The sequence below is a fragment of the Xiphophorus maculatus genome, chromosome 10 (assembly GCF_002775205.1).
Source record: "Xiphophorus maculatus strain JP 163 A chromosome 10, X_maculatus-5.0-male, whole genome shotgun sequence".
NCBI classification, from domain to species: domain Eukaryota; kingdom Metazoa; phylum Chordata; class Actinopteri; order Cyprinodontiformes; family Poeciliidae; genus Xiphophorus; species Xiphophorus maculatus.
Window position 1 is genome coordinate 10,629,542 of NC_036452.1, and position 27,250 is coordinate 10,656,791.

The following is a 27,250-nucleotide window of genomic DNA, read 5'->3' on the forward strand; positions in this document are numbered from 1 at the left end:
TCTCATCATTTGTTTCAGTTTCTATGTGTGAACACAGCACAAAATATACATGTAAGGAAACAACTTACAGGTCTCTGTCTTCAAGGCAATCCAACAGGTCATTGACTAGCTTCTCATATTTCCTGTGAGAAAACAAAGAAGCAATGTTCAGAAGCATTAAACTGACTACAAATAACAGCAACAAAATTTCCCACTAGCTCTTCTGTAGCCTATAAGATTATTAAAATTGGCTATTTTTCACCCAACTCTACCCTATAGTACATGAAAATGTCAAATCTGTTGGACAGTAAAAACTATTAACACCTATTTTATTTTATTTTATTTTAATATTCTTACCTTGCAGCAACAACATTTCTGATTCGCTGCCGCTGAATTCCTTCTTTTATTTCTTCTTTGGACGGGGGCTTCAAACAAGGTGTTGGATTTTTAGATTGTGCAATTTGGTTGGCGATCTCAACACATCTCTCTGACACCTAGACAGGAAGGTGAACAAAGGAGAAAGACCCACAGTTAACAGACCACAGTCAAGGATAGTTTTTATGATTTTTAATAGATGTGTGTCTCACAGTGAAGTAGATTCCAATGGTGTCGTGAAGGCGATGAATCCTATCAATGATGTCATCAAACAGTCGACCAATGGAGGGCTTCTCCAGGGTCACCGAGTGTGATAGTCCGCATCGGACCAGAGCGGGCCACACTTCCCCGACACAATCCCAGTCCCGTGTGGTTGCTGGACAGAAACCACTGGGAGCACCCAAGAGACAGTACAGACTACCCTGAAGAAAAGAAGAACAAAAAGAGGTCAAATGGATACACACCCTTAAAAATATAATCAGCCTATTAATCAGTGATGTGAAGGCATTGAGATAAAGATTTCAAAACTGAATGTGACGAACACAATCCCTCAATGTCAGTCAATAGACTGGACAATATGGCTAAAAAATGTGTCACAATATAAGTGTTGATATTGATAATTATAGATTCCTTTTTTGTATTAAATGTCTGAAATACTGACAAGCAAATAAGATGTTTTTTTCTGTTTTATCCACAGTTTTCACTCAACACTTTTTTTCTTTTCATTTTTAAGTGGTGAAACCTTAAACCGTTGCTGCGCAAGTTACTCAGCAAGTTGTTGTTAGGTAACCAGCGAGTGAGTGAGTTGCTAGGTAACCAAAGAGCAAGAGACCTAGTTGATTCCAATAGAATTCAGTGAAATTATTGAAAATTCTTTTAGATATATCATACATTTTTGAATAATGCTAATTTTTAAGCCAGCTCAAACAAAGAGTGGAAGAAATGTGACATTTTCACTGTTAATTTGACGGTTTTTACATCATATCCGCGCTATGTAGCAATTCGCCAGTCAAAGAGCATTTGTGTTGCAATACCAGTTACATTGTTACCAGAATTCTGAAAACAAGAACTCTGCTCTATTCAGTGAGCACGTTTAATTACAGTTCCTGTCATAAAACAACTAATGAAAACAAAAAAAGTGCACTTTTTGTCACTGTTTCTCCTCTGTACGTCACGTAAAAGCTGAGGTATGTACCGAACAGTAAAATGTACCATGAAACCCTTATTTCATTACATCCATATTATGTTTTGTTAATGCCAAACAGAGCACAGTTTTACTAAAGCACCCTTCTGGACTCTTTGTGTTCATTTCATGGTTTCACATTAGTATTTTCTAAATGTCATCATCTTTCCCAGTGTGGCAGGGTATTACATGCCCTTCTGTAAACAACTGAGATTGTTTGACTAAAAGAAATGTGCTGCCACAATGGATCTGGAATGATAAAATAAAATGTGTTTGTCACACAGTGACAAAGAAACGACACACCAACAAGACCGCAAATGAAATAGAGAGGAAAGGAGAAACAAAACCAGAAAACTATTGAACAAAAGCTGCGTAATGACATTGTTGTTATTCACAATAGGATGAATTATTGTTCCGGGATACAACAACTGAGCTAAATTTCTAATAAAAACTTTCTTTTTTTTCCTGCTAAATATGTTAGTAGTGAATTATTGCCACCTGTCGGGCTGCTGTGTAAACTGTAGACCTCTGGCTATACCTCAGTGATGTAGCAGATATCAATATGATATCAACATCTGTGACTTGTGTGTCTTAGACCTTATTAAGCAAAAACTGTAAAGTAAAGTGTGAGCAGGGAAAAGAAAAACCAGGCTTCCAGCCTCAACATCTGGTTGAAAACATGCAAAATCAGGGCAGAATCCACAGAATTACCAATTTCAGTGACACTAACCAAGCCATCAATACTAAGACGATGCAGTTTAGCATGTCTTTTATATTCAGCACCAGAGAGAGAGGCAGCTCTGAGGAGTCATGTGTTGGACGTGTGTGTTCCCAGTACCTTGAACTGCTGCTCCGTGCCCGCGGTGTTCTGTGGAGACAGCAGTTGTAACATACGGGGAATCATGTCTCTATAAGAGAAGCTATAGGTTCCCATCGCTGTCATCAGCACGCTCTGCGCTCTGCTACGTACCTGCAGGAATATGTGTGTTTGCACAGTTAGCTCCAGTTTCACCCCAGCATCATGCGAAAATGGGAGCCAGACTTTGTTCTGAATTTAGTTTTCTACCTGGCTGTACGTGCTGGTAGAAAGCAGCAGCAGATCACAGAGCAGCTCCTGATGAACCACTTTGTATTCACTGCCCTCAACCACCAGTTTTCTCATCTGCTCGCAAGGAAGAACAAAAAATAAATAAATACAATTTTCACCACTGGAAAATATGGAAGATTTATTTTCTGGCATGAGTGTGTTTCTCGTTGCGAACCTCATGCTGGAGCAGAACCCGATCGATGAGCAGTGCTCTGATGTGCTGCTTTTTCCCAAGAAGCTGTAAAAACGAAAAGGCAAGGCGTTTAAATCATCCTGTAAGTTACTTATTGAAACTGATGACAGTAAGCAGGCCTAAACCTGTCATTCTACCAGCTCACCCTGTTTTCCATTGACTTCTTGACAAGAGAGAAGCTTTTCCAGCGTGAGTCAAACTCCTTCTTGTGTGTGCCGCAGAAAAACATGAGGTCACTGACGATCTGCAAGCAAAATGGAGAACAGTGAGCCTTTGCAGATCTCAAAAGTGTACACACATCCTTTAAGGATGAGCTGTTTTGGGGCCTCTTGTCACTTTAAATCCAAATAAGCTGCTGCTGGCCACACCCCCAAAGTTCAACGTTTACGCTCATGTAAAAATGGCTGCAAACAGATGCATACATCTTTGAAAAGCAGAAGTGGAGCCTCTTGCATACTTCTCACCATTCAGCAAGTGGTTTCTGAATGTAAGTCAACAACAAAACACTTGTTGTTTTGCATACAGATGAAAACCAGCTGACCAAATTTGCTGGAGCTCAACTTAGGTTGCTAGGTGACAGGCTGGGCTTCGTTAGGGTTGCCAGGTAGCAGTGCAGTGCCTATCAATTGTTTCATAACAATCAGGAGGTTTTTGAAATGGTTCACTTTCCAAACACTAAAAAACATTAACTTATTGCCAAAGAATGTCTTGGTGTTTTTTAATCTCTTGGGCTGTTTTTAGAAGCAGCTGAGACACAAATGGAAGTACAAAAATGTGCAAAATGTGAAATGTGCATAACCGGTCCACTTTAAAGTGAATCTGACTAACCTCAAATAGACATAGCCCATTTGCACCATTGCATATCTTCAGCGAAAGCCATAGTTTCTCTTGTAGCCAGAAAGGTTACAAGAGACCAAAATGATCTCATTATACAATGGATTCAAACAGGAGAAGAGCATCAAAATTTCCAAGTCATTTTATGACAATATATACAGTCATCAATAACTGGAGAAAATATGGGACAGCAGGGATAAAACTGATGAAAAGAAAAGATGGAAACTGGTCAGGAAAGCTGCCAATCGAAACACTTTTAGGAGCTGCAGGAATTTTCCAAATAGTGATTGTGTCCTAAATGCAGCAACCGTCTCCACGGTTTCCCCTTTATAGCAAGACTAAGAAGCATGGCTGCAAGAAAAAAGCATCTTCTTCCTAAAGGCCTGGCTAAAGTTTGTGGAAAAATGGGCTATAGTTTGACAATGTTTTGACATTTTGTTGCATTAGCAGATTTCACTCAAAGAAATCAAGACAAAAATTGAACTAGGCAAGTACTCTTGAGGTATCCAAAAGCTAAAAGTAACTGCTAGTGATGTCCTTTTAAGAAAAATCCTAGAATTTCTTGAATTCTGACTTTTCTTAGAATTTTACCATAAGAAAAAAGATTGTATCTTGCTGAAATATTACTTGCATGTTAGTTTTGTCTTACATTTCTGAGACTGAGAATTTGTGTGCCTATGTCCAAAATATCTGACAAATTTGAAGACCTTTTGCAAGGAAGTGTGGGCAAATACAGTCAGGTTAAGACAGATTGCCATCAAAGAACAATGAATACTGAAATCAAACTAATTATTAGTTTAGGATGTACAAACTTATGCAACAATTTTACTGCAACTTCAAAAAAAATTTAAATACTTTTCCACTTATGTTGTTTTTTTTTTTTTCAATCAAGTTGTACAAGATATGTCACATTTGAAGTAATGTTTTATGGTCTCAGGTTTTAAATTGGAAAAACCTCCAGGAGTTTGACATCCCCTAGAGTGATTGTGACAGAAATAAAGGATCGGGCACCTTAATGATGACAAAAAGGGATTTTGTATCATCTTCTGAGTGCTCCAGGATGTGATCTGGATTAGAGAAAGAGGATACGAGTTTGCACTGCAGTATCATTTCAAACAAGAGAGTTTTAAAGGGAAAATCTCCACTCACGAAGCAGCAGTCTCATGGTCTGGCAGATGGACACTCTGTAGTTTTCCCATGAATCATCTGAAGGGGGGGAGAAGACACACAGACGTCCCGTATATATGCAGAATGCAGAATGAGCTGCACTTATCGCCCACTGACACTGATGGTGCTTTTGATCGTGCACTACGTGGCTGTGTTCTTACCATAGTCGACACCTACGTGCAGTTTGATCTCAACCAGATTCACCATGGAGGGCACCCTGAGAAAAGGCCAATCGTGAGACAAGTCAGCATAAAAAAGCGTGTTTCCATACTATTAGTGTGCAGAACTGCAGCCTCACAAGTCAGGGATGTGCGCGCCATCCAATGGGGGCAGCATGCTCCCAGCTCCAAGAAGGCAGTGCTGCACAATCGCTAAGCTCTGCCACAACTCCTCCCTGTTAACGACACATCACATAACACTTCTTCCTCTGCAGTATGTGCCTGGAGACGCCACAATGGTTTTCCAACACTTTGGGCTGCTAAATACAACTTTCCCTACTCTGCGTTCTTGATTAAGAAGTCAGAAAAGATAGTTAAAACATATGTATTGCCTTCTCTTTTGGTGTGAACAGACCTCATCCATCAGTAATGGAGGACCACCGTCCTGTTTGTTTGGCTTGAACGTGAGTGTGTGACGGATTGCCTCTGCAGATCCGAAAGTGAGACAAACGACTGCGCACCTGGTCATTGGCTGATCTCCAGACGCGTGGCCTTTGATTCGCTGCAGCTGGGGATGCAGGAGCGACGACAGCAGCTGGAAAACAAAGTTTTCCTCCTGCTGGCACGGCACATGCCAACACACACCCAAAGCTGCCACATCTCCGGCTCGGCCCCAGTCCTGCAGGAGGAGACCCAGAGAGCTGCAATGAGCTGTTGCCACTTTTTTCCACTGGAACAACTGGCAGGCGAACCAGCACAGCCAGTCAACCTCAAAACCACAGACCCATGTCATCTACCAAAGTCTTAAATATTTAAAACAGATGCAACAGATATGAAGACAAGTCTAATCGAAGAGAACAAATAACGCCACTAACTTTTCTGCAAACTAATAAATTTAACAAATAAGAAAATGACTACACTACGCTTAAATAGAATTGAAAAATTATGCGATGCATTAGATGAACTTGTTTGAACCACAGCTACGTAATAGGTGGCAAGTACATAAATAAATATAAGAAAATTATTTGCAAGTTTAAAAGGAACAAGAAACAGAGATCCCTAGGAAAAAAACAGGAGTCAACAGTAATTCTGCCATCATCTGAACAAATCTTTGTTCAAATTGTCTCATCTATGTGTGCATGTTAGCAGAACTCTTACTTCTAATTGAATCTAATCCTCCTTTTTTGGTCCATAAAATGACTAATAATAGGATATTTTTGGATTAAGATGGCTTAATTTCTATGATAAGCAGATAAAAGTTTTAATTTTCACCTGCAGATTAATACATGTTCATGCAGTTCTCTGATCTTGTAATTTACTCAGTGAATCCAAACAACTAAAAACATTCAGGAACAATCAAGGCCACTGCAATATTTTTAAGTCAGCACAATTTTCTCTTTTTGGCTTCTTTTTTACTTATGTTCTCCCACTTGAAGCTCACTGTAACAGAATATTGTGTAGTCTTCAAATCGTAAGGAAAGAGAATAAATGAATGTAAAATATAAAATGACGTGTCAGTTTATATCAGATATATCATCCAATCTGCTGATGATATATCGTGTGTCAAGTAACTCGTCGCTGTTTGGAAACCACTTTATTGGTGCTGAAATGCCTTTTCATGTCTGTCATTTTGTACGATCTATGTTATTTTTCATTTTTGTGACACGCTGTTAGAAAAGTGCCTAAAGATCCTATTCAAAATAGGTTATTTTCTGTCATGTGCTGATCCATCACCTTAAACGAACAAGACTTTCAAAGTCTTAATGAGTCGGAGTCATTAGTCAGAGTTTAACAGAGTGTAAATGACAAAAACTTTCCTTTCAAAGTATTCAACATGAAACAATAAAAAGAAAAACAATCAGAGGGATTGACAAGTTACTGATCAAATTACTTTCATATATTACAGGAAAGTCAAGTTTCTCAGAAGAGTAAATTCATGCCAATTTATTGTTACACTGTCCGATATCTGCTTTATTAGTCTTTGAAAGATTGATCCAATGGATATACAAAGTACTCTAAAGTCATTTTCTTATAAATTTTTATATTTGAACCCAATTTAAACATATTCATTATTGAATTTGAGCTGAAAATATGCTATAAAACAAGTGAAAGCTATTGGTCTCTAAAAAATGGAATTAAATAATGATGAGTGCGGTTTTGTCTTTTTTTTTTTTTTTTTTGTAAAAGTTTCAGTGCGTCTTTACCTGGATGGGGAGGTCGATATCGAAGCCCCCAGAGGTGCTGCGGTACTCGGTGGGATAGATGAGAGACAGCGAGCGGAGTGTGTGCTCCAGCAAACTGCAAGCAAGTGTGTAGGCCTGCTTACAGCGAAGATGCACACACACGCGCAGGATGCGCTCCAGCTCCCCTTGGTATTTTAGCAGCTGTTCGCCATCCACACGGATTACCTAAATACAACACAAACGCACACACGTATAACTGAGAACGTTCAATTCATTGGAGAGCTGCGCCTTAAATTTTGAGGATCTTCGGTAAATCACACCGTCTGGCACACTCAGCCTTGCGTTGAGCTCCCAGGAGTAATAAAAAAACTTGAAAGAGTGTCAATATGTTCTGGTTAACGACAAAGTGCTCTGATATTTATGACCTTGAACGGTGCACACTGTAAGAAATGTCTTTTGGCTTGTGTTTTTTCTCTTGTAATATCCTTTCTATAATTCTGAAGCGATCGTTTCTCGCTTTTTCTCCGAAAAAAAAAAATGCAAATTGGTGCCAAGCATCTGTTCTCTTGTCGTTTTGAGAATGAATACAAATTCCGGACATGGTGCAGATGACAATAAGTGATCGTCTGAATGTTTTTTAAAGCTTTAAGGTGCTTCAGTAGTTTATCCTCTCACCTCTGAAAGCAGCTGGAGATTCCACAACAGCTCCTTATCCAGCTCATCTTCGTTCTGCAACTCCACATCTACACGCAAACACATTAACCCACAGAAAGCTTTATTTATTTTCATCAAATACTTTATTTCTTATGCCTAATTTGGACCCATAATCTTGGGTTCAAAGTGTTGTATCACATTATTCCAGTTGACATTTGACATAAACTCTGAATGTCCCTTGAAAAGGTATTTTAATTAACATGTGATTAAAGAAAATCAAATCAAAAATAAATATCACTTGTTAACAGAGGCAAGACTAAGACTGTAAAAATGATTGTGGTTATGATTAGATGTGCCGTAGCACAGAGTACACCAGACTGCCTTCGTGCATAAAAAATAACTTGTGATATTTTCTCTGACTAGGTCACCTAAGAGTTTAATGTTCTTAAAATCTATTTACTTTGCAAACTACTCCTTTAGGGGAGGTGCTGAAGGCTCAGATGATGGCTAATTTTATAACTTTTTGAGGTTACAGTGATCAGAAATTTGAAGAAGGAGCAAGGACTGAAGATTTATCTTCAGCTTTCATGTATAATTGAAAGGACCTGCTGAATAAACCTATTCTTAGTTCATTTGAGGCCTCAAATAGTCTTGTGAGCAGCGTCACGTCCTGTCTACACACAGATCTGTTCTACACGGTGTGGTACTGACTGTCAGTAATGAGCGAGATGATGCTGCAGCAGTGAGGGACGAACAGACGGAGAGACTCAGCAGGATGACACTGCAAACACACAAGAACATGCAAAAAGCACCCAAACATACAAAAGCACACACAATTAGGCACACATTCACACAGAAAAGAGAACAGAAGCAATGAAAATGAGCATAGCAAATTGAATGAAAGTATTCTGCAACATGCATAGCCTTAGGAAACTGTACTAACTTTTTTTTGGTTTCTGTACAATAACGCAGACAAAGGCAAATTGCATCACATGTATAAATAAAACAAGATAAAGTCAACGTTACCTTTGCTGCAGCCCTGCACATGTCAGCCACCATTCTGCCTGACACACATGTCTCAAAGATGCTGGAGGTGGCGAAGTTGTACAGCTTCTGCAACGCAACCTGATCAAAATGCAATATAGCATAAAATCAGATGATGCACTTTATTTGTATTAACTGTCTGTGCAAAAGGGTTTTTTTCCGTTTTTGGCGTAAACAATAATTTTTTACTGCATCATTAATTAATTAATATTATTAATTTACACAGGCTTTACACATTATTGAGGACAGGATGTTCAGTCTGTCTCGTAAATCTGCGTGAATTAGTTGCACAGGCAGAATTTTTATATTCTTTCCAAACTATTAACATTACTCAAGGATGACACCAGGCCCAGTTTAGCACACTAAGCCAGTTTAGTTCAATCTTACTAAACAGTGGCTGTAATTACAAATGACAAAATTAAAGTTGTGCCTTTTTCACAGTCCTCCTGAGGTTAAGAGAGAGGTAGTCTTCGTCGAAGGGAATTTAATATTAAAGCTATGACTGAATCCGGACTAGTTTTAATATTCTTAACATAAAAATGTCAATATTTCACATTTTCTATGCTTCTTGAGACAACCTAACAATTTGATCAATAAGCATTTTAGCTTAAAATACAACACTAATTGCATTCTTGTTTATTCTTAAGAATAATTATTAGTTTTTTTTATGACATCTAGTCATACACAGTGTTTTTACACATTAAAATACCATAATTTACTCAAATCTGAATTTGTTTCTCATAATTTCTTACAAAACAGTCTTTTGAGAATAAAACAATTACTATAAGGTTGCTTTTAAAGTTGTAACATAGCACAACCTACATATTCAACAAATCAGGGAATAATCTAGATCTTAAATTGAGTTTTAAATCGACAGTGACAAACTACTTACTACTGAGCCACTACTTAGATCAACTCTTTTTTTCAGAATCTGTAATGCTAAATATAGGTTATTAAAAGAACATGTTTCAAATTTTCTGCTTTTTTCTGCTTCTATGAATAAAATATGCTTTGTTTGCTGATATGTAAACAATATATTAGTTTAAAATCTAAACATGGATTGGCTTAGATCTCAAATAATAACTGAAATGACTATTTTGAGTATGCATTCATCAGTCAGTAAATCAAAACCCAAAATATAAATCGTTAGAAAAATAGAAATCAAGCGCAAAAGTGCAATGTTTTGTATTTTGATTTCTATGTTTTTTTACAAAAAGAAATAAAGTTTTGAAAGTTTTCTCTCTTCCATACTTACCCAGACCTAGACCTACACCCTTTGCACAACCAGTTCATTCTGGACTGAATTTATTGCTTGTGACTGTAACCCTCAAATGGATGTTTGTGCAACTAATGTCTAATAAAAACTAGGCATAATTATTTGAAAAAAAAAAAAAAAACCTGACAGAAAACTGCTTTTAGAGCACCTCTCACAATGGTAGGGTGTCTGGGTTAATCCTTCACAATATCAGGTGTTAGCTAGTAAATAATGTAGAGTTTAAATGACACATTTTACCACCTAAACTAAGTCTTTAATTTTTTTTATTGTCAAATCAAGCAAGAAGAACTCACAAAACAACAGAAACTGAAATCTCATATTCATGAAAGATGTCATCAGTCAAAGCAAAAAGCTTACTTTCAAGAATCTGAACCTGAAAAAGACATTTTTAAAGGTCACATCACACTGAAGGCTTGTTATCTTTGAGACATGTGTGTGTAAGTGACGGAGTGTATTTCTGCGCTACCTTATAGATTTCTGTGGAGCACTGTGTTAGGATCGTACTAACGGTGGAAGACAGTCCCAGCTCCACCAGGCTCTCCAAATGAGTCTGGGTATCCGTCTCCGTCTCATCTCTCGTCTGCTCCAGAGTGCTGCTGTCTATGAGCGCAAAGCATCTGTGCACGCACACACACACACACACGCCAACACAAACTTAAAACACTCGTCTGTGATGAAAATGTCAACAACGATATGATTAAAAAAAAAAGAAAAACAGACACACATACACACACAAAAAGGCTTTTTCACTCCAGAGGCAGGGAGTCTAGTGCATTTCAAACAGAGAGACACATCCGTATTCTGACGATGACAACAAAGCTCCACAGAGTGACAGGCTGACTTGCTAATTTATCTCTACCTGTCCAGGAACTGCAGCACGAAGTCTTCAAAGCCGGCTGAGGCAAAGCAAAGATCTTTTTCAATCTGCAGGGAAGAAATGTAGGTAATGTGTTTCTGTAATATCTCTATGATTTGTTTTTCTATGGCTTAATTGAAGAAAAAAGCTGTTAGTCTACTCGGGAAATACATTTTACAGAAGTGAGCCTCAAAGGGAAAGCTCTTGATTAGCATGGTAATCATCTTTAGATAATTACTACAAGAATAAAACTGTGATTAGAAGAAATCTGAATTGCATTTTCGCTGCAGGGTTGCCAAGATGTCACTTTGAGATTGGGTGAGATTTTCAGAAAGACCCCCTGCCCATCTATGCTGAGAGTCCCCTCTGTTCCCCTGGATGCCATCTCAGAGGAGACCCACTACGAGTCCCTGCACAAGCTAGAGGGATTAAACATCCCAGCCAACCGCAGTGATCATCCCTTAAATATGAAAATAAGTGGTTCGGCACGAACGCTGGAAAAAGACCCACAATGCTGGTCTGTGTCCCCATGCTGGAGAAAAATGACCAACATGGTGTTTTCACGCTTTGATTTTTGTACCGACTGAGAAAAACAACAACAGATAAGCAGATAATTAGCGCCGTGTAGGGGTGGATTTTGTCGTCTGTTGTTTATTGCTGCATTTAGTGTCAGATAGTCTGAAACGCTGTTTTCGGGGCTTTATGCTAAGCTGAGCTGACATCTGAATGTTTATGGTGGGAACATTAAAGTGATGCAAGTTTTTCTTCTAACTGTCAGAAAGACAGAAAGCACATACGCTAACTTATGTGTCAAGTTACCCAACAAATAAAAAGGACGTAATGATGGGTGCTTTTGAAGCATCACTTTGTAAATACAGACTTCAGATTTACTTCATCTGTCCTACCTGTTAGAGACGTAAAAGAATAATGAATTAAACAACAACAGATGCACAACAGCCTTGCAAATACTGTAACTATGTTTTGAACAATAAGTTTAGTTTCAATCTTTATTTTTTACATATGTTAAGCTGATTAAACAACACTAATTCTGAATAAAATAATGGTGGAAAACAAAGTTCTTTTTCTGCTTTCTGTCAAAGTGCAGCATGTTGGAGTAGCTTTATCTTTCAGAAGGTATAGACAATTATTTGATTATTTTCTGCCTCCAGGTAAAAAGGTTTCAGTGTCCTTTTTAGTTACCGCTCACTTGTTTAGATTTGAGACACTAAGCTTTAGAGAAAACCTCTTGGCACCCGTGATGTATGGAGTCTTCATATTTACTTGTTTTGTCTTGTATCTTAAAAGTCAGCATGGTTGTTGTCCTGTTTGTGTTTAATCTGCAGAGATGTTTGAAATCTGTTCTGGTTTTACCTCGGTGAGATCCATCTGTCGAAAAGGAGCAGATGAGCAGTCCACTAAAGGCACCAAGGTGGTGAAGGTGGTGATGAACTGGAACGTTATCTGGACAGAGATCCAGGACAGATCAATTTACATCATCTGACATGATCGCGGCATGCGTTAAATAATGTGCCAGGTAAGATTTTCCAAATCTTTTCATTGGGTCTGTTGCGATAATTAATACAGCGTGGAGAAAACGGGAGCAGCAGACAAGGGAAGCAATCCATTTTACTATTCGAGCAGACAACCAAGACACATTAATTACAACTTCTTCAAACTGAGGTATTCATTCCACTTTCTGGACTAATTAATAGGACAGACCTGAGTATACAAGAAGGGAACTCAATCAGCAAGAGCTCTATTGTCATCCCGTCTCATAATTTTTCTTCACTACTTATCGGCACATTCATTACTCACCATGCACTTGCTGAAGTCGTTGGGGTCCACCCCCGGGAGAGAACCCATGAGCAATGGGAGCACGTGAGCACGGCCCTCTGGGTAGCGGTTGTCAGGGGAAACCAGGCTGCGCGCCATGCCGATCATGCAGCTGAGGGTGGCGGTGAGGGTGTGTGGCTCCGTCAGGGTCTCCATCGCTGCATAGGTCCTGTTTTACACACACCATTTAATTACTGCTTGCATTTCGAAGTCACAAAAGTCCTTACTTCGGTCAAGTCTCAAATAAGCCTCCATTAATGTACTTTAAAAATTGTACAAAAGTGCAGACGGATCTCACTTTTCAAGGACTGGTGGTATGACGAGTTGTGGTGTGAGGAGAGCCAGGTTCTGGAGAGCATAGGCTGCATCTGTGCTGCCGGTTTTGCTGCAGATCACCAGGAGAGGGCAGAGGGGAACACAGCAGAGTTACAGCATGAACAATACACACACACGCACACCCCCGCGTGCGCATACACACAGGGAGACAGATAATCACTGATGAGCTGTCCTTGTCCAGATTAGGCGCATTGTGACTGAGGCCAAGTGCATGCAATGACTCACTAATGAGACACAGCTCTCAGATGACTGCATGTGTGTTTACTGGTTGTTTACCTGTTCATGCTCCAGTGACCTGCTCACAACATTAAAGCAGAAGGCATAAAAGAATCGCTTTAATCTTTAAGTCTCGAGATTTGCAGATTCCAGGTATGAAAGGTTTGACCTACTAATCAGCAGTGAGCAGTTTTTGACATTTAAAAAGGAGAGGGTGCTGATTAGTGGAAATGGCTGGGATCGAATTTCTGAATCAAAGCTGTAGCTAAAAAAAAAAATCTGATCTCTGAATGTCGACCAAGAAGACCACCAACTGGCTCAGACAATGCAGCAGAGTGCTCACACCTCCTCCCACAGAGACACCTACATCTCTATATGTATCTGCAGGAGCACAAATTTATTCTGTCACCATTCCTGCCTAAATCTGGCAACGGCTGTTAGATTTTAAATGTCAGCGAGCAACCTACGGTTCCGGTCAAAACTTTAAATACACTCGTTATGCACTTCGGTGGCAAGTTTGAATTTATTCTGGGTTTCCTCTCAATCCACACAGCTTCAAAACTAGTTCAAGTTTGCTCTGAATACCCAGAACCAGAACCAAACATGGAGAACCACCATTCAGCCTGAAATTAGCCTGATGATTTTGAGTAACTTTTATTGCTTGTTTCATTATTGACTATGGTGAAAAGCACTTTGAACTGCCTTGTTACAGAAATCTGCAATACAAAAACCTTGACTTGACATGTGGGCAGCTGCAAATTTTAGTTGAGCTTAAAAGCGTCAATTTCGAAGCAGGAGGTTCATTTCTTGCCTCACCATGACACTGACGTTCCAGCAGTTTCCAGTTGGCTAGGTCATGACTTGCTCTTGATTATTATTTCCTCTCATCTGAGTGTGACAGTTTACCTTAGAGAGTTGAACTGGGACACAATTGGGTGTTCCTACATGACAGTGATCATAAACACACATCAAAACTAATTTTGGAATGGAGAAAGCAGGCTAACATTAAGCTTCTGGATTTGCCCCAACATTAACATGAATGGAAATTCGTGGATGATGCTTAAAATCAGAGTTTGTGGCTGGAAATGAACTCAATTCAGCCATAAAAACTGGCCTTCCAGCCAGAAATATATCAGACATTTTTTGATGGCTGGTGTGTCTATAAATTTACACATGTAATTTATCCCTGTGTGTGAATCACGGAAATTTCTCAATAACATGAAATATGTGCACCCAGTTCCAATTTTTAGTGTAATCTGCAGGTTTCAGTGGGCCAAATTTAAGACTTTTTAACATTTTTTTAATAGTAGCTTGAATGAAATTTAAGACAAATAAACTATAAATATATGGGATGATTGGAGGATCTTACTGGCTCATACAGGTTGGCAACAGAAGTGAGCAAATGGCAAACACAAACATCATCCAGCCAACTGGTGATATATTTACACTTACCCATGACAGGCTCAAAAGAAGGTAGATAGCAAGGGTATATTAGCAGCTACAATAGGTTCCGACCACCTTGATTCACAAAATGGCGTAAAGATGTCTGCATGCAACTTAAACTTTTGCCTGACAGAACCAATAAAAATTACATACAAGATTGAATAGTCTTGCCACAATAAAATTTAAAACCTGTGATTATTGTATTTAAGGTCAACTTACATTTTTAATTTCAAACATTTTAAGGCCTTAATTTTAGATACATGAATTTAGGACTTTTCAAGGATGCGCAGACACCCTGGCTTTAAAAATCATCAAGGCTGTTTTCACCCGAGAATAAAACTATTCCAATACACCATTAAAGACTCCAAAATAATACAACATTTATGGCCAATCAGAGGTGTACCTCTGAGAACTGTAGATTTAATTAACTGAATAAACTTTCATTAAACTGAACTTCATCTGTAAAACTTTATTTATATCCCTTGGGAGGTTTTTTAAACCTGTCAAAAAACTAACTAAATAAATACTAAAGCTGGTATAACAAAAAGCTCATGAGTTTAAATTTCTGTGTGCAGGATGCATGTGGGTTTTATCCTGACACTGCAGTTTTTCTCCCAAATATCAAAAAACATGTCTGTTAGGTTAATCTGCCTCTTTCATGCTGTACAGCATCTCTCTAAGTTGCATTGTCATAGATTGGTGACCTCTCAAGGTTATAGCCCTCCTCTCGCCTGATGACTCCTAGCAATATGAACCAGCCAGGTTGTTGCCATTTATGTTCATGCCATAAACTTCTAAAGATGCACGGTGCCATTTTCAAGCCCTGAGGGACTCGGTGGCAGAAATCCAGAGTCCCGGACGTGTTTTATTAGGAATGCCAAAGTGCATTTAGAAAAACAGTCTGAAGTCATTCTGTGATTTGTTTAGGCTAATTGCTTCCAGATATATCTCGTACAATTAAAATATCATTGATTTCATTTCAGTAATTTAAAAGGTGAAATCCTATTTCATAGATTAATTACAGATTAAAATCAAAGTTTTTAGAGCTAATAAAACACCCAACATTGTGTCCCTGAAAATCTGCAAAATAGAAAGAAATTGTTTGTTTTTTTAGAAATGTTGGAAAACTGTAAAGTACAGTATATCCTTATACTATGCAGTACAGCACTAATTGGTCATAATTAGTCGAAGCTCCCTTCGCACAAATGACATACGGCATGAAGGCAATCAAACTCTTGCTTCATAAACCTTGCAAAGTCGTTGTTATCCCTGCTACTTGTGCTCATTTTTATAGAATACATTTTCCTTCCAGTAAACCGTCTGAAAATATGCTTAGCTAAAACACTCCAGCTGATAACTTTTTAAGGATGACCATCTGTAGCTTGCTCTCCTTGGTGAGATATTGCTGACTGCTGGACAATTATCAGCTTAGAAGTATTTTTTGTTTTTGTGTGGGATATAACATTTCTGTGTCAAATATCCTTTTTTATTTGTTTTAACGCAATATTGTAATTATTTGAAAAACTGATTCCTGGATTTTTATTAATCCATTATTATCAAATTAATGTGAAAAACATTGGTCTGTGTGTCATGAATCAGTATTACATTACAGTTTTACTTAAAATAAACTTTTCAAGATATTCAGATTTAGTGAATTGCTTATGCAGTTGATAAAGAGAAGGCAGTACCTGAACATGGCCAAGAGGGCGGCGCCGGTGAGGCTGCGGGTGAACTCTTGCAGGTCTGCATCTGTCAGTTTTTGACACTCGGGCACCAGAGTGATCCAGCTGGATCCAGCGTAGCGTTCCCGATGCACGCGGCGTACGACGCTAGCTGGCAGTCGCTGCAGCAGCCTCATCAATCGAGACTAAAACAAATCACACATTTCTGTAATAAACACCTCAAGGATTTAATTGATTCCTTCATGCAAAACATGGATGGAAAAGTATAAGAGTGAGAGGACGAAGAAACTGACCTGCCAGCGACCATGGTTGGAAGGGTGGAAGAAGGAGGCAATGCTGTTGAAGAGGCAGGTCAATTCTTTCTGTGCAGGATTTCCTGGTCCGCCCTGCAGAAAAATGAGCATTGATGGGTAAGTAAGCAGTCGCAGTTCAATATTTTGACACAATTTTTGTCAAAATCTTCACTAGCGTGTACCAGCAGTGCCGTGATCCATAAAACCAAGTATCCAATGTCGTAGGAGTTGATGAGATATCTCGGTGCCACCATCTGACTGACCCCAACTGGAAGGTTTAAACTTCGCAAGATTCTGGTAAAGATCTGCACACACAAAACAACAGAGTTTCACCTTCCACTCACAGCGGCCCCTGGTAAAACGCATTAACAGGAACACATGTATATCCACATAATTCTGCTAATGACTCACTGTGGGAATATAAGGAGTCCAGTCCACATAGCCGATGTTGTCGTTGGCAAGCCGAGCAAACAGGTTCACTAGGTGCTACAAGACAACATCAGGAAAACAGTGACTGCCGAGTCTATAGCAAAATTCCCAGAAGTGAAGTTTGCCATTTCAAGAATTAAATATAGCCCCTGAAAAATTGGAGAGATGTTCAAGAGGGAGGGAAGGACGTGCGCTCAGCCAGGCCACTGAGGGCCTGGAGGCTGGATAAAGGCAGAGCGGAGGCACAAATGGAAAATCTTATCTGCACGCTGAGTGGAAACCAGCAACAACACTTCAATCATCGCAATCAGGGAACATAGAAGCCGTGTCATTCCAAATTACTCCATCCATCTTTGGGAAAATGGAAGGCGGGTTGATCCCTTGCTCAATATATTTAAAACGTTTTAAAAATCCATTAGAGGTGAATTTTTTTGTTCCTTTTGTGATAACATAAATTTGCTCTGACATCAGGAATTTTCCTTCAAATCCAAGGGAACACTGTACCTTACTAACGTTTTCATAATCCACATTTTGTCACATCACAACAACAATTTTCTCACAGAAGAGGTAGAAGGAAAATGACATTTAGCTTTATTATTGTTTATCTTGCAAAAGATATGTGGTCCATTTGAACTTAACCTTCTTTGCTCTGATACCCCTGAATAAAATCCTGTGCATTGAATTGCGTCAGCAAACCCTTAAAGAACCGTTCAGAAAGCATTGCACCCCACAAATTTTAGTTCTTTTATGAAAGACTGGATGAGAAAAGCAATTGAAAAAAATTGCCATAAGATGTCCTGCTTGCAGTTTGATACAAGTGGAGTAGTGTGGTTTTCTAATATTAATACTGAATTTTTTGGACTGGATGCTAAGCCCAATTTGTGACAGAAATCTAACACCATAAAGTCTCATCCCTACGGCGAAACACGGTAGTGGCAGTATCATGCTATTCACAGATGCTCTCTGCTGAATCTGATGGAGCTTGAACTGTTTTGTAAAGAAGAACGAGCAAGCAATTCAGTCAAGAGATTCACCTCGTTATACTTGCTTCAGCAAATGAAACAAATGGTTCTGCAAACTACTAGATTTTAGTGATTCAGGGTTGAAGCTAAAAAAAAAAGAATGATTTAAAGTTTGCATAGATTTGCATCCAAATCTACACAAACTGACCTGTTCATGTTTGTCCAAATTGTCTCATTTCCTCTGACAGTAATTAACTTCTCCCCTCCCCAGCGAGCTGCTGCTGGAGGTTTCAAACTCTAACATTGTGAGTGCAGCCAAAAGAAACAAAAAAATCCAGACCACTTTAATACAAAGTAAACACAACTGTGCTGTTCAAAGGTACTTCCTTCATGAGGCAGACGGATGGGAAAAAAAGAAATGCGCAACGATGCCAGATGCTAATTGCACAGACGCTACAAGCTTACACTACAACACTGGTATTTGAGATCAACTTAAAAAAGGTCAGTAAAGCTCCGGCATCTGCAACAGTGAGGTACCAAATCTCCTGGGTGACACAAGCTAATTCTAAATGTTTAAATGTTAGCCTCACAGATGCGTACTCTGTTGGTCTGAGCACCACTGTTAAGATGCGCTTCCTGACTGTAAAGCACGGAACACCGCATCGCTCCCTTCCTCTGCAGTACAAGTTAGTGCAGGAAAATGTTAATTAACTGACAGCTCAATCGGCTGCTGAATATCGAAGCAAACAAGTGCAACCTTCCCTCTTATTGGGCTGGACACAAATACATACGACACAGATTTAATTTTGTAAAAATTTGGAAACTCTTGAACCCCTATCATGTCATTTTACAATTTTGCACAACTTTCTGTTAGTTCATCACTTAAAAGTGCATTTTTTTGTTTTGACAAAGTCAAAAAAAGAGTTCAAAGGGTATCAGTTATTTTCCAAAGCTTTGTGTGGGGGTGTGTGTGTGAAAAAGATCTGAATCAACCTGAAGCTCTGCGAGTGTGTACTCACCCCTTCCCAGGTCGGCTGATTTTGCACCGACATCCACAGATTCATTAACTCATCAAACCACAACCTAAAAAAAAACAAACACACACTCAGAGAAATAACTTTTCAGATTAAAACTTAATGAGATACACCTGAGGCTGAATTCCCCTCATTTATCCGCAATTTCCCCTAAACATGAACTCATTTTCTCCTCTGTGTATTCTGGAGGAGGGAGAGCAACAAAATGAAAATGGAAAAAAAAAGAGCATTAAAGATGATGTATTGTGGAAACTGTGCAGAAACTGCTTATGGATCCAAGAGTAAATCCAGACAAATCGCTTACAAAAAAAAAAAAAAAAAACGTGGAACGCACTGAGAAGCCGTGAAAAGGCTTGACAGCTGGAATACAACCACAACGAGAGCAGAATGAAGGATGAAGGAGCAGAGATTTTTTTCCATAAAAAACAACATATTAGCAAAACAAAAACTGTTTCAATTTCAACTGCACAGGTTTTTCCAGAGCCTGATAATGTGGTTTCTAAAGTGCTGCATTTTAAAGCAACTCAGAAGCTTCAACTACATATTTTTCACTTTCTGCAGGCAGATCTCTTGGTAAACTTTCGAAATCCTGCGAGCTAACTCTGGCTCGGGACATTCAGTCCTCAGCGGGTGATCCCGTTTCCAAACAGAACCATTCCGGCTGGTCCAACTCACTGGAAGCCCTGGCTGTGTTCCTCCGGGGGCATGATGGTGGGCAGAAACAGCTCCATGTTGCTGATTGCTTTCTGCATGACCACGTCAAACACGCACAGCAGGGGGCGCCACTCATCCAGCATCTCCTTGGTTGAGGATGCTGGGAAATACCTGGGAGCAAAAAAAACGTACATATTTATTTAATAACAACAGAGAAACTCCGGTATGCATACACGCACAGAACAAATAAGGCTGCGGCCATAAATAGATGCGAACGAGCAAAGATACGAGTAAACACATTGATCTGGAGGACACAGCTCGAGTAAAGATCAAAGGAAAACATTCTTTGCTTTCACAGATTATATGATCAGAGAGAAGATGAGACTTACAGTCTGCAGCTTTTGATCAAAGCCTTCAATATGTGGTCCACTGAGCTGTAAGCAAGCAAAGAGATGGATGAGCATGTGTTCTTCCTCTTATGTCACACTAAAAAAACTTGTGCAAAAACTACAGAATATTCAGAATTTTAATTCATAAAAAGTCACAAATGGGAGAATGGAGGATAATTAACCTCACAGTCATGTTTCTGGGAGGATGTTGGAATACCCGGAGAGAACCCACACATCCAGAGGGAGAACGAGCAAACTCTATGTAGAAAAACCCCAAGCTGGGAATTGAACCTAGGACCTTTTTGCTGCACTACAACTGCTCCACTGTGCAAGCCCTCTCTAAAATACAGTTCAAAAGTGTTTTGGTTTTTTTTTTGCAGACTTTGAAAACAGTTGGCAGTGTTGGCAGTGTTTTCACTGAGATTGGATAATAGACCAACGTAAATCAGAGTATAATTGTGAAGTTGAAGGAAAATGTTACATAGCTTTAGGTTTTTCCACAAATAAACAGCTACAAGTCTATTGGGAAATGTCTCTAACGCCTTTGGGTCTGCCATAAATTTTTATGTGGCTCTCCAGTCTCCAGAGGGACACAAAAATAAGACCTTCAAGAAAACAGTTTTACGCATAAATATTATTTAATCAATCAAATCAACATTTACTGCCAAATTACATTAATCAGTCCCTCAACTCTTTTGCGAGTGCAGAAATTACAACAAAATAAACAGACCTCTGCATTTTTTTCACGCTAATGCATAATGGTAAGTTCATTGCAAATTTTCCACAAAAATGGTCAAAACCATTAAGTTTAAGTGACGGTTAAGTTCATACTCAACCTTATTTTATGTCATGATCAAACTGACAAGTTACAAAAGTCACATTACAGAAGAACAAATATTGCTACATTTCCATCCATCCATTTTCTAACACCCTTGACCCTAGTGGGGTCAGGAGGTGCCGGTGCCTATCTCCAGCTAACGTTCCGGGCGAGGTTCACCCTGGACAGGTCGCCAGTCTGTCGCAGGGCAACACAGAGACAGACAGGACAAACAACCACGCACACACACAGTCACACCTAGGGAGAATTTAGAGAGACCAATTAACCTGACAGTCAAGTTTTTAGAACCCACACATACACAGGGAGAACATGCAAACTCCAAGCAGACCCAAACCCAGGACTTTCTTTCTGCAAGGCAACAGTGCTACCAACTGCGCCACTGTGCAGCCCTATTGCTAAATTTCTTACAAACATTTCTAAATTAGTGATTTTGATTGCAAACAAATTGCTAAGACCAAGATGTTAAATAATATTTAATTTTAAGAAGTACTTATCAATTGCAGACACAGCTGTTTGTTAACACAAGGGGTTTTGGGTGTATGTTTTACATTGTGGCACAGAACGATCAGCCCTTTGAGGACATTCATGATCTTGATATGAATGTTCAAGGTGAAAATGAGCTTGACTCCCCCGATCTAGATCTCAAACTTTTGATCATCCTTCTATGAAGGTAGATCTATCTCAGTGAGACCAGATGGAGAGTCTGCAGATAATTTTGCTGTCACTTCAGAGTGGCTTCAGTACGACTTTAAAACTAGTTTCTTCTTCATTCTATTCCACACATTTATCAAGTGCATGACCAATACTTAACCTTTTTGAATTTTAATGGGTATTTCTTTTATAATTTATAAAAAAAATGTCTATAATAATTACATGTTGTAATTTGGCTTTTATTATGTAAAATTTTTGACTTTCAGTTTAGCTGTTTTTCTTTTTCTGTATTTGATTCACTACTTAGTACGAATTTCCAATGTGTTTTCATGCCTGTTCATTTCTCTTTAACCTCTGTAAAGCACTTGTGTTACACTCATCTGTATGAAAGCGCTCTACAGCTGGTTGATAAATCACCATTTATCTAACTTTATTGCACTATTTTTTTCAAACCACAAGAGATTTGACAAAAAAAAAACAAAGTGTATATTTGGGTGGTTTGCAGCAGTGAGAGACTGATGAGATGGGAAGGTCAAGGTACATACTTTGGGAACCAGACAAGACCCAGGTGCTCCGTTTTTGAGTAGATGAGTCTCTCGTACAGCTCGTAGAGGGGCCTCCATGGTAGCTGAAGGTCATCTCTTGACAGCAACTCCTTCTTCCTGTTTGGAAAAAACAAGTCAGACCTCAGCTGGCCCGCCTGTGTGCAAATGCTGGCAGGTTCTCAGATATTTAAAGCTGTGAAAAGCCTCCTGTTTGTGAAAATGTTGCGACGAGGTGGGACACTACAGGGTGTCCATCAGGGGAGAGTGAGTCATCCTTTCACAACACCACGGCTGCCAACTTAGGAACATGTCCACCAACATGATGCGGTGATTCTATGTAGCTATTAAAGCATAACTGGACAGACAGCTGCAGGCTTTAGCAGCTTCACAGGAGAGGTCTGGAATAATCGCCTGTTAGTGGTTTCAAAAAAATGAGGCACATTTAAAACCTTAATGCAAAGTAACATTATCCTTTTCTCTGCTTCTTTTAGTTTCTCAAACACCCGCTTAAGGTTTTAGATTTCCCACAAAATTATGCTTCACTGCTGAGCACCTCAGAAGCTTTTAAAATGAAGAATATTTTTTTAAATCCCCCTGAGAACTTCCACGCTTTCTTCACACTAAGTTACTCAATTCTTTATTAAATCACCAGTTTTATAGGATTACACCCAACAGACGCGTGCCGAATCCCTTCACTTGAGAATGTGCACAGTTTTTCTGAACAGAAAGTCCTTTTGTTCTTATTTATCTATCAATGAAGGAACAGGCTCTCACTGGGGAGATTTCAAGAGGAGACAATCTGCAAAGTTGGCCGTGAAATTCTAAAGTGCGACAGGAAGACACTCTGCAGACCTGATGTTCGCTGTCAAGGATCAAGTTCAACACTTGGCTGCGAGAACTGAAGCTTGATACACCATTAGCCCAGATCTTTCTCTTTTCATCTAAAACAAAGACATCTGACGTCAACATAAAGACCTTGTTTTGTGATGGATGCAAAAATCACAGAAACGCACTTGAAGACTAATAGCAAGTGATGAATGCCTCGGAAACTATTCGCCTGTCACTGGGGGAATGACGGGTCTGATCCAGGAGACACAAACAAAGAGAAACACAAATAAGCCGGCGCCTAAAGAGTGATAAATTTACTGTAGAGCCAAGATTCCTCGCTCACAATGAATGCTTTCTGAGTGTGAGGATATGTATTTTAGCTCGCTAACATATCGCCTACTCACTGCACATTTTACTCCTTCGGTTGCTGCAGAGTGTAAAAAAAGCTGTTCAGATTTGTCACTGGAGATATGTTCCTTCTAACACTGACTTTGTCCTAATTTCTATTTGAGACACAGTGAAATATAATTTTTCCAAGTTTTAACCACAAAAACCAAAAGCCCCACTCATTAATCACGACTTGAGCCACAGGATTTATTTTATGATCCTCTAGAGGGACTGCTTGGGAAATGGACTGACCTGCATCATTATGAACTAACCAAAAGTGTAACCGCTTTGAACAGCTACAGCGCCTTGCAAAACTATTCATATCCCTTAAACTTTTTACCATTTTGTCGCATTATAGACACAAACTTCTGTGTATTTTATTGAGATTTTAATAAAGTAGTGCCAAATTCTTAAGTGGAAGGACCTCTAGAGGTTTTTATATGTTTTACAAACAAAATCTTGTAATTAATCCCATAATTTGTAAATATGAATGTAACTTAATTTCAGTAATAAATGCTTCTGTGGAGGTTTCAGAGGTTTGTCAGAAAACATTAATGAACAAACGGCATCATGAAGACCAAGGGACACAAAGACAGCAAAAAGATGCACGCTAACTCTGGAGGAGCTGCAGCAATGCATGACTCAAGTAGAAAAATCAGTTTATCAGAGCTAATGAGAAGATTAATTGAACCAATTTCAAGACAAGACGGGAAGAAAACCTGTCAGACGCTGCAAACACTCAGAACTGGGTGAAATGGAATTAGATTGAAACGTTTTCATGTGTTTTAATGGTCTAGTCAAAGTATAGGCCTAAATCTAATAGAAAATGAGAAGGAAAACAGGAAAACAATTCCCAGCTTGTACATGTGCAAAGCTGGAAGAGACTCTACCACGTATTGACTAATTGGGGCAGCATACAATGCAAATGCACATAACATTTTAATAACTTTGTGTAATTTCACTTCTCTTTCACAAATGTGCTTTAGTAAGAGTTGATCAATAACATAAGATCCAAATAAAATAAACTGTTGGTTACGGTGTAATCTGACTAAGTAGCACTGTTCAATTAACCTAAATTTGTAAAGTCCAATGCAAATCAAATAATTTATTATGCAATCATGCACTTGAATTTTACAAAAATGTTCTGTAGGTGAATTGCAAAGGCAAGACAAGATGTTTAGGATCAGCATCTTAAAGAAAAACCCCAACAGTTTCTGCATACATATTGTTTTCAAACAGTGCAAGTCAACTTTGTGAATAAAGACATTACAAAACCACAAGAGGCTCATTACCAGTCATCTCAAAATTAAAATAAAGTGAAAATATATTGAATGTATCTATAATTAATGCTTGATATTAACTAGAACTTGTTCAGTAATGCGGGTATGACAAATAACAGATTTCATGTCTGGGGCCCCGGAATATTAACACAATTTATCAACCAATGTGTATACTTCAATAGAGGTGTTTTTGTGATTTATTGCTTTTTAAGCACTACAGTGTAACTCTTTTTCAAATCCTTGTGATTTCATTGATTAGGATCCAGGTTGAACATCTTTCTAACTGCGCTGCCTTTGTGCAGATGTCCTCGCTCTGAATGCACCTTACAGAGCATTTATTGATCCTTCTTTCTCAACTCTCCAGAGTGCTTAAAGTAACAACTGGATGGCCTCCAAATGGCACAGAAGCAGGAAAGAAATCCACTTTAACGCATCATGTGATAACCGGCGGTACGACACTATTAGCACAGTGATATTTACAAACAGGGCTGCTCTGTGATCTAATTAAAGCAACAGGAAGGCTAAGGGAGAGGCTCATCCTAGAAAGTTCAGCTTACTAGGGTGAAACTGTCTTGTGTTTTAGCAGAGCTTGCAGTTATTTTGTTGTTGCAATGTTTGTTCAATAAAGCTACAGCTTCTCTTCAAGCAACCTCAAGGCCCTTTCAGCCCAGGGATTCAACAGAGACCATTGTATAATGCATGTGCATGCTTTGTTTCCACACTCACTTGAGAAGCTGAATGAGCAGTCTGGCATAGCTGCACATCATGTGGGGCTCCAGGTTCGGCAGCGTGACCAACTCATAGAGTAGATTGATGAAGAGAATGTGGTCCTCTTTGCTGAACCTCCGGCCATAGAGCTTCAGAAAACTGGAGGGGGAAGAGACAGCGGTCAGAGAGCAGCTAGTCACTTCCTGTTTAATGTAGCTGACCTGCATTAGAGGTCAGCTGCAGAAAGACCCACAGAGCCAAAACAATACATAATCCCTCCTATAAATGACAAAATACTCTGCATCGCAACATAGTACATAAACTGCCCCAATGACTTGTCAAAAAACACCTGAATGGTTAACTTGTATAATAATAATAATGCATAGTAATTATATGATTTAGATAAGTATTTGTAATTTTATCTTACAGTAAAGACATAAATAATTTATTTATATCTCAATTTGGCACTTTTGAACCTCCATACACACATATATCTTAAAATCAAACATTATTCCAATACTTCACCAAATATTTTGCAGTTTATTTACAGCAGGGAACAATGAAATAATTATTACTGTTACTGTGACTCAACCATGCTCATTGGATAACCAGTATGGCAAGTGAACTTCAGACCAAAACCAGCGTTTGCAATTTCATATTAATTAATTACATAACTGTGTAACTGAATATGAATAAGTAAGTTATTATCATTGTTATCCATTTATATTAACTGTCTTAATTTAATTATCAATATTTGTTGAATGTAGGCACTTTCAAACTTCCATAGGATGACCTTGATGAATAAGACTGACAGAAAAAAAATATTTGTGATATTCTACATCACATGATCATAAAATAGCTAAAATCTGAGCAGTGTTTACAATTTTATATAAATTAATTACACATTTGTTTAATTGAATATTTAATAAGATGCTTATTAATTTTTTTTACCAGTTTATACTGTTTGTATTAATGTAACAATTTAATCAATTATGCTTATTGAATTGTGGCATTTTCAATCTCCGTAGAATGACTTTGATGGTAAGGTTGACAGAAAAAATAAATCCATGACGCGCTGCCTCAGATGACATAAAATATTTAAAAATATTTTTGTGTTAATGACCTATTTTCATAATGAGGCATTTAATTTTTTACCTATTTAATGTTAATTTTTCACACAGTAATTCATCATTTAATTATTTATGTTCATTTAATTGTGGTCTTTTGGATTTCCATTGTATTACTTTGATGGGTAATGTTGATGTGCAGCACTACCTGACCATGAAATTGTTATTTTTCGGTAAATAAAACAAATGGCATACTTGCATAATTCGATTTTTAAATATTCATTCATGTTTTTTCTATTATTATTTTAATTGATGCATGACACAATACAGTTGTCTTTAATCATCTATTTATTAAATTGTGGCACTCCTGGACTTCCATACAACTGAATCGCACCACGAGTATTTACCAAAAGTTTTAAGTTGTAAAGAATTGCCGGTTACTAATTATGGTTTCAGTTCTCCAAAACAAACCATCTTTGCATGGACACTTACGAGAAGAGTTTCCTGGACCAGAACGCGACTCCGGGCCACAGCTCCCTGAGAAGAACCGCCCTGCTCAGGTTGGCTTTGATCTCCGCCAGCAGCTCCGCAGCCTCCCGGTCCAAGCGGTCACAGTAAGGCAACAGGCCATTATAAACGATCTCCTTCTGGGGAACAAACCCCTCCACAACCCCATCCACAGTCAT

General features: G+C 38.7%; 1 protein-coding gene across 1 annotated transcript in view; it reads right to left on the minus strand.

The window, feature by feature from the left end:
* Window positions 1-27,250, minus strand: part of LOC102228252 (proteasome activator complex subunit 4B-like) — a 49,272-nt gene extending 22,022 nt beyond the window's left edge. Inside the window, exons 1-31 of the mRNA XM_005794779.2 lie at window positions 27,057-27,250; window positions 25,516-25,656; window positions 22,295-22,411; window positions 20,261-20,305; window positions 19,893-20,042; window positions 19,203-19,266; window positions 17,204-17,278; window positions 16,975-17,097; window positions 16,793-16,885; window positions 16,506-16,684; window positions 13,121-13,207; window positions 12,805-12,991; window positions 12,361-12,450; window positions 10,993-11,057; window positions 10,600-10,750; window positions 8,840-8,938; window positions 8,525-8,594; window positions 7,835-7,902; window positions 7,181-7,384; window positions 5,498-5,655; window positions 5,117-5,212; window positions 4,980-5,035; window positions 4,801-4,857; window positions 4,663-4,718; window positions 2,963-3,061; window positions 2,800-2,862; window positions 2,604-2,699; window positions 2,376-2,507; window positions 567-776; window positions 337-473; window positions 69-122 (exon numbers count right to left, since the gene is read on the minus strand). Of these exons, the coding sequence (XP_005794836.1) occupies window positions 69-122; window positions 337-473; window positions 567-776; window positions 2,376-2,507; window positions 2,604-2,699; window positions 2,800-2,862; window positions 2,963-3,061; window positions 4,663-4,718; window positions 4,801-4,857; window positions 4,980-5,035; window positions 5,117-5,212; window positions 5,498-5,655; window positions 7,181-7,384; window positions 7,835-7,902; window positions 8,525-8,594; window positions 8,840-8,938; window positions 10,600-10,750; window positions 10,993-11,057; window positions 12,361-12,450; window positions 12,805-12,991; window positions 13,121-13,207; window positions 16,506-16,684; window positions 16,793-16,885; window positions 16,975-17,097; window positions 17,204-17,278; window positions 19,203-19,266; window positions 19,893-20,042; window positions 20,261-20,305; window positions 22,295-22,411; window positions 25,516-25,656; window positions 27,057-27,250 (3,416 nt within the window). The remainder of the gene's footprint in view (window positions 1-68; window positions 123-336; window positions 474-566; window positions 777-2,375; window positions 2,508-2,603; window positions 2,700-2,799; window positions 2,863-2,962; window positions 3,062-4,662; window positions 4,719-4,800; window positions 4,858-4,979; window positions 5,036-5,116; window positions 5,213-5,497; window positions 5,656-7,180; window positions 7,385-7,834; window positions 7,903-8,524; window positions 8,595-8,839; window positions 8,939-10,599; window positions 10,751-10,992; window positions 11,058-12,360; window positions 12,451-12,804; window positions 12,992-13,120; window positions 13,208-16,505; window positions 16,685-16,792; window positions 16,886-16,974; window positions 17,098-17,203; window positions 17,279-19,202; window positions 19,267-19,892; window positions 20,043-20,260; window positions 20,306-22,294; window positions 22,412-25,515; window positions 25,657-27,056) is intronic.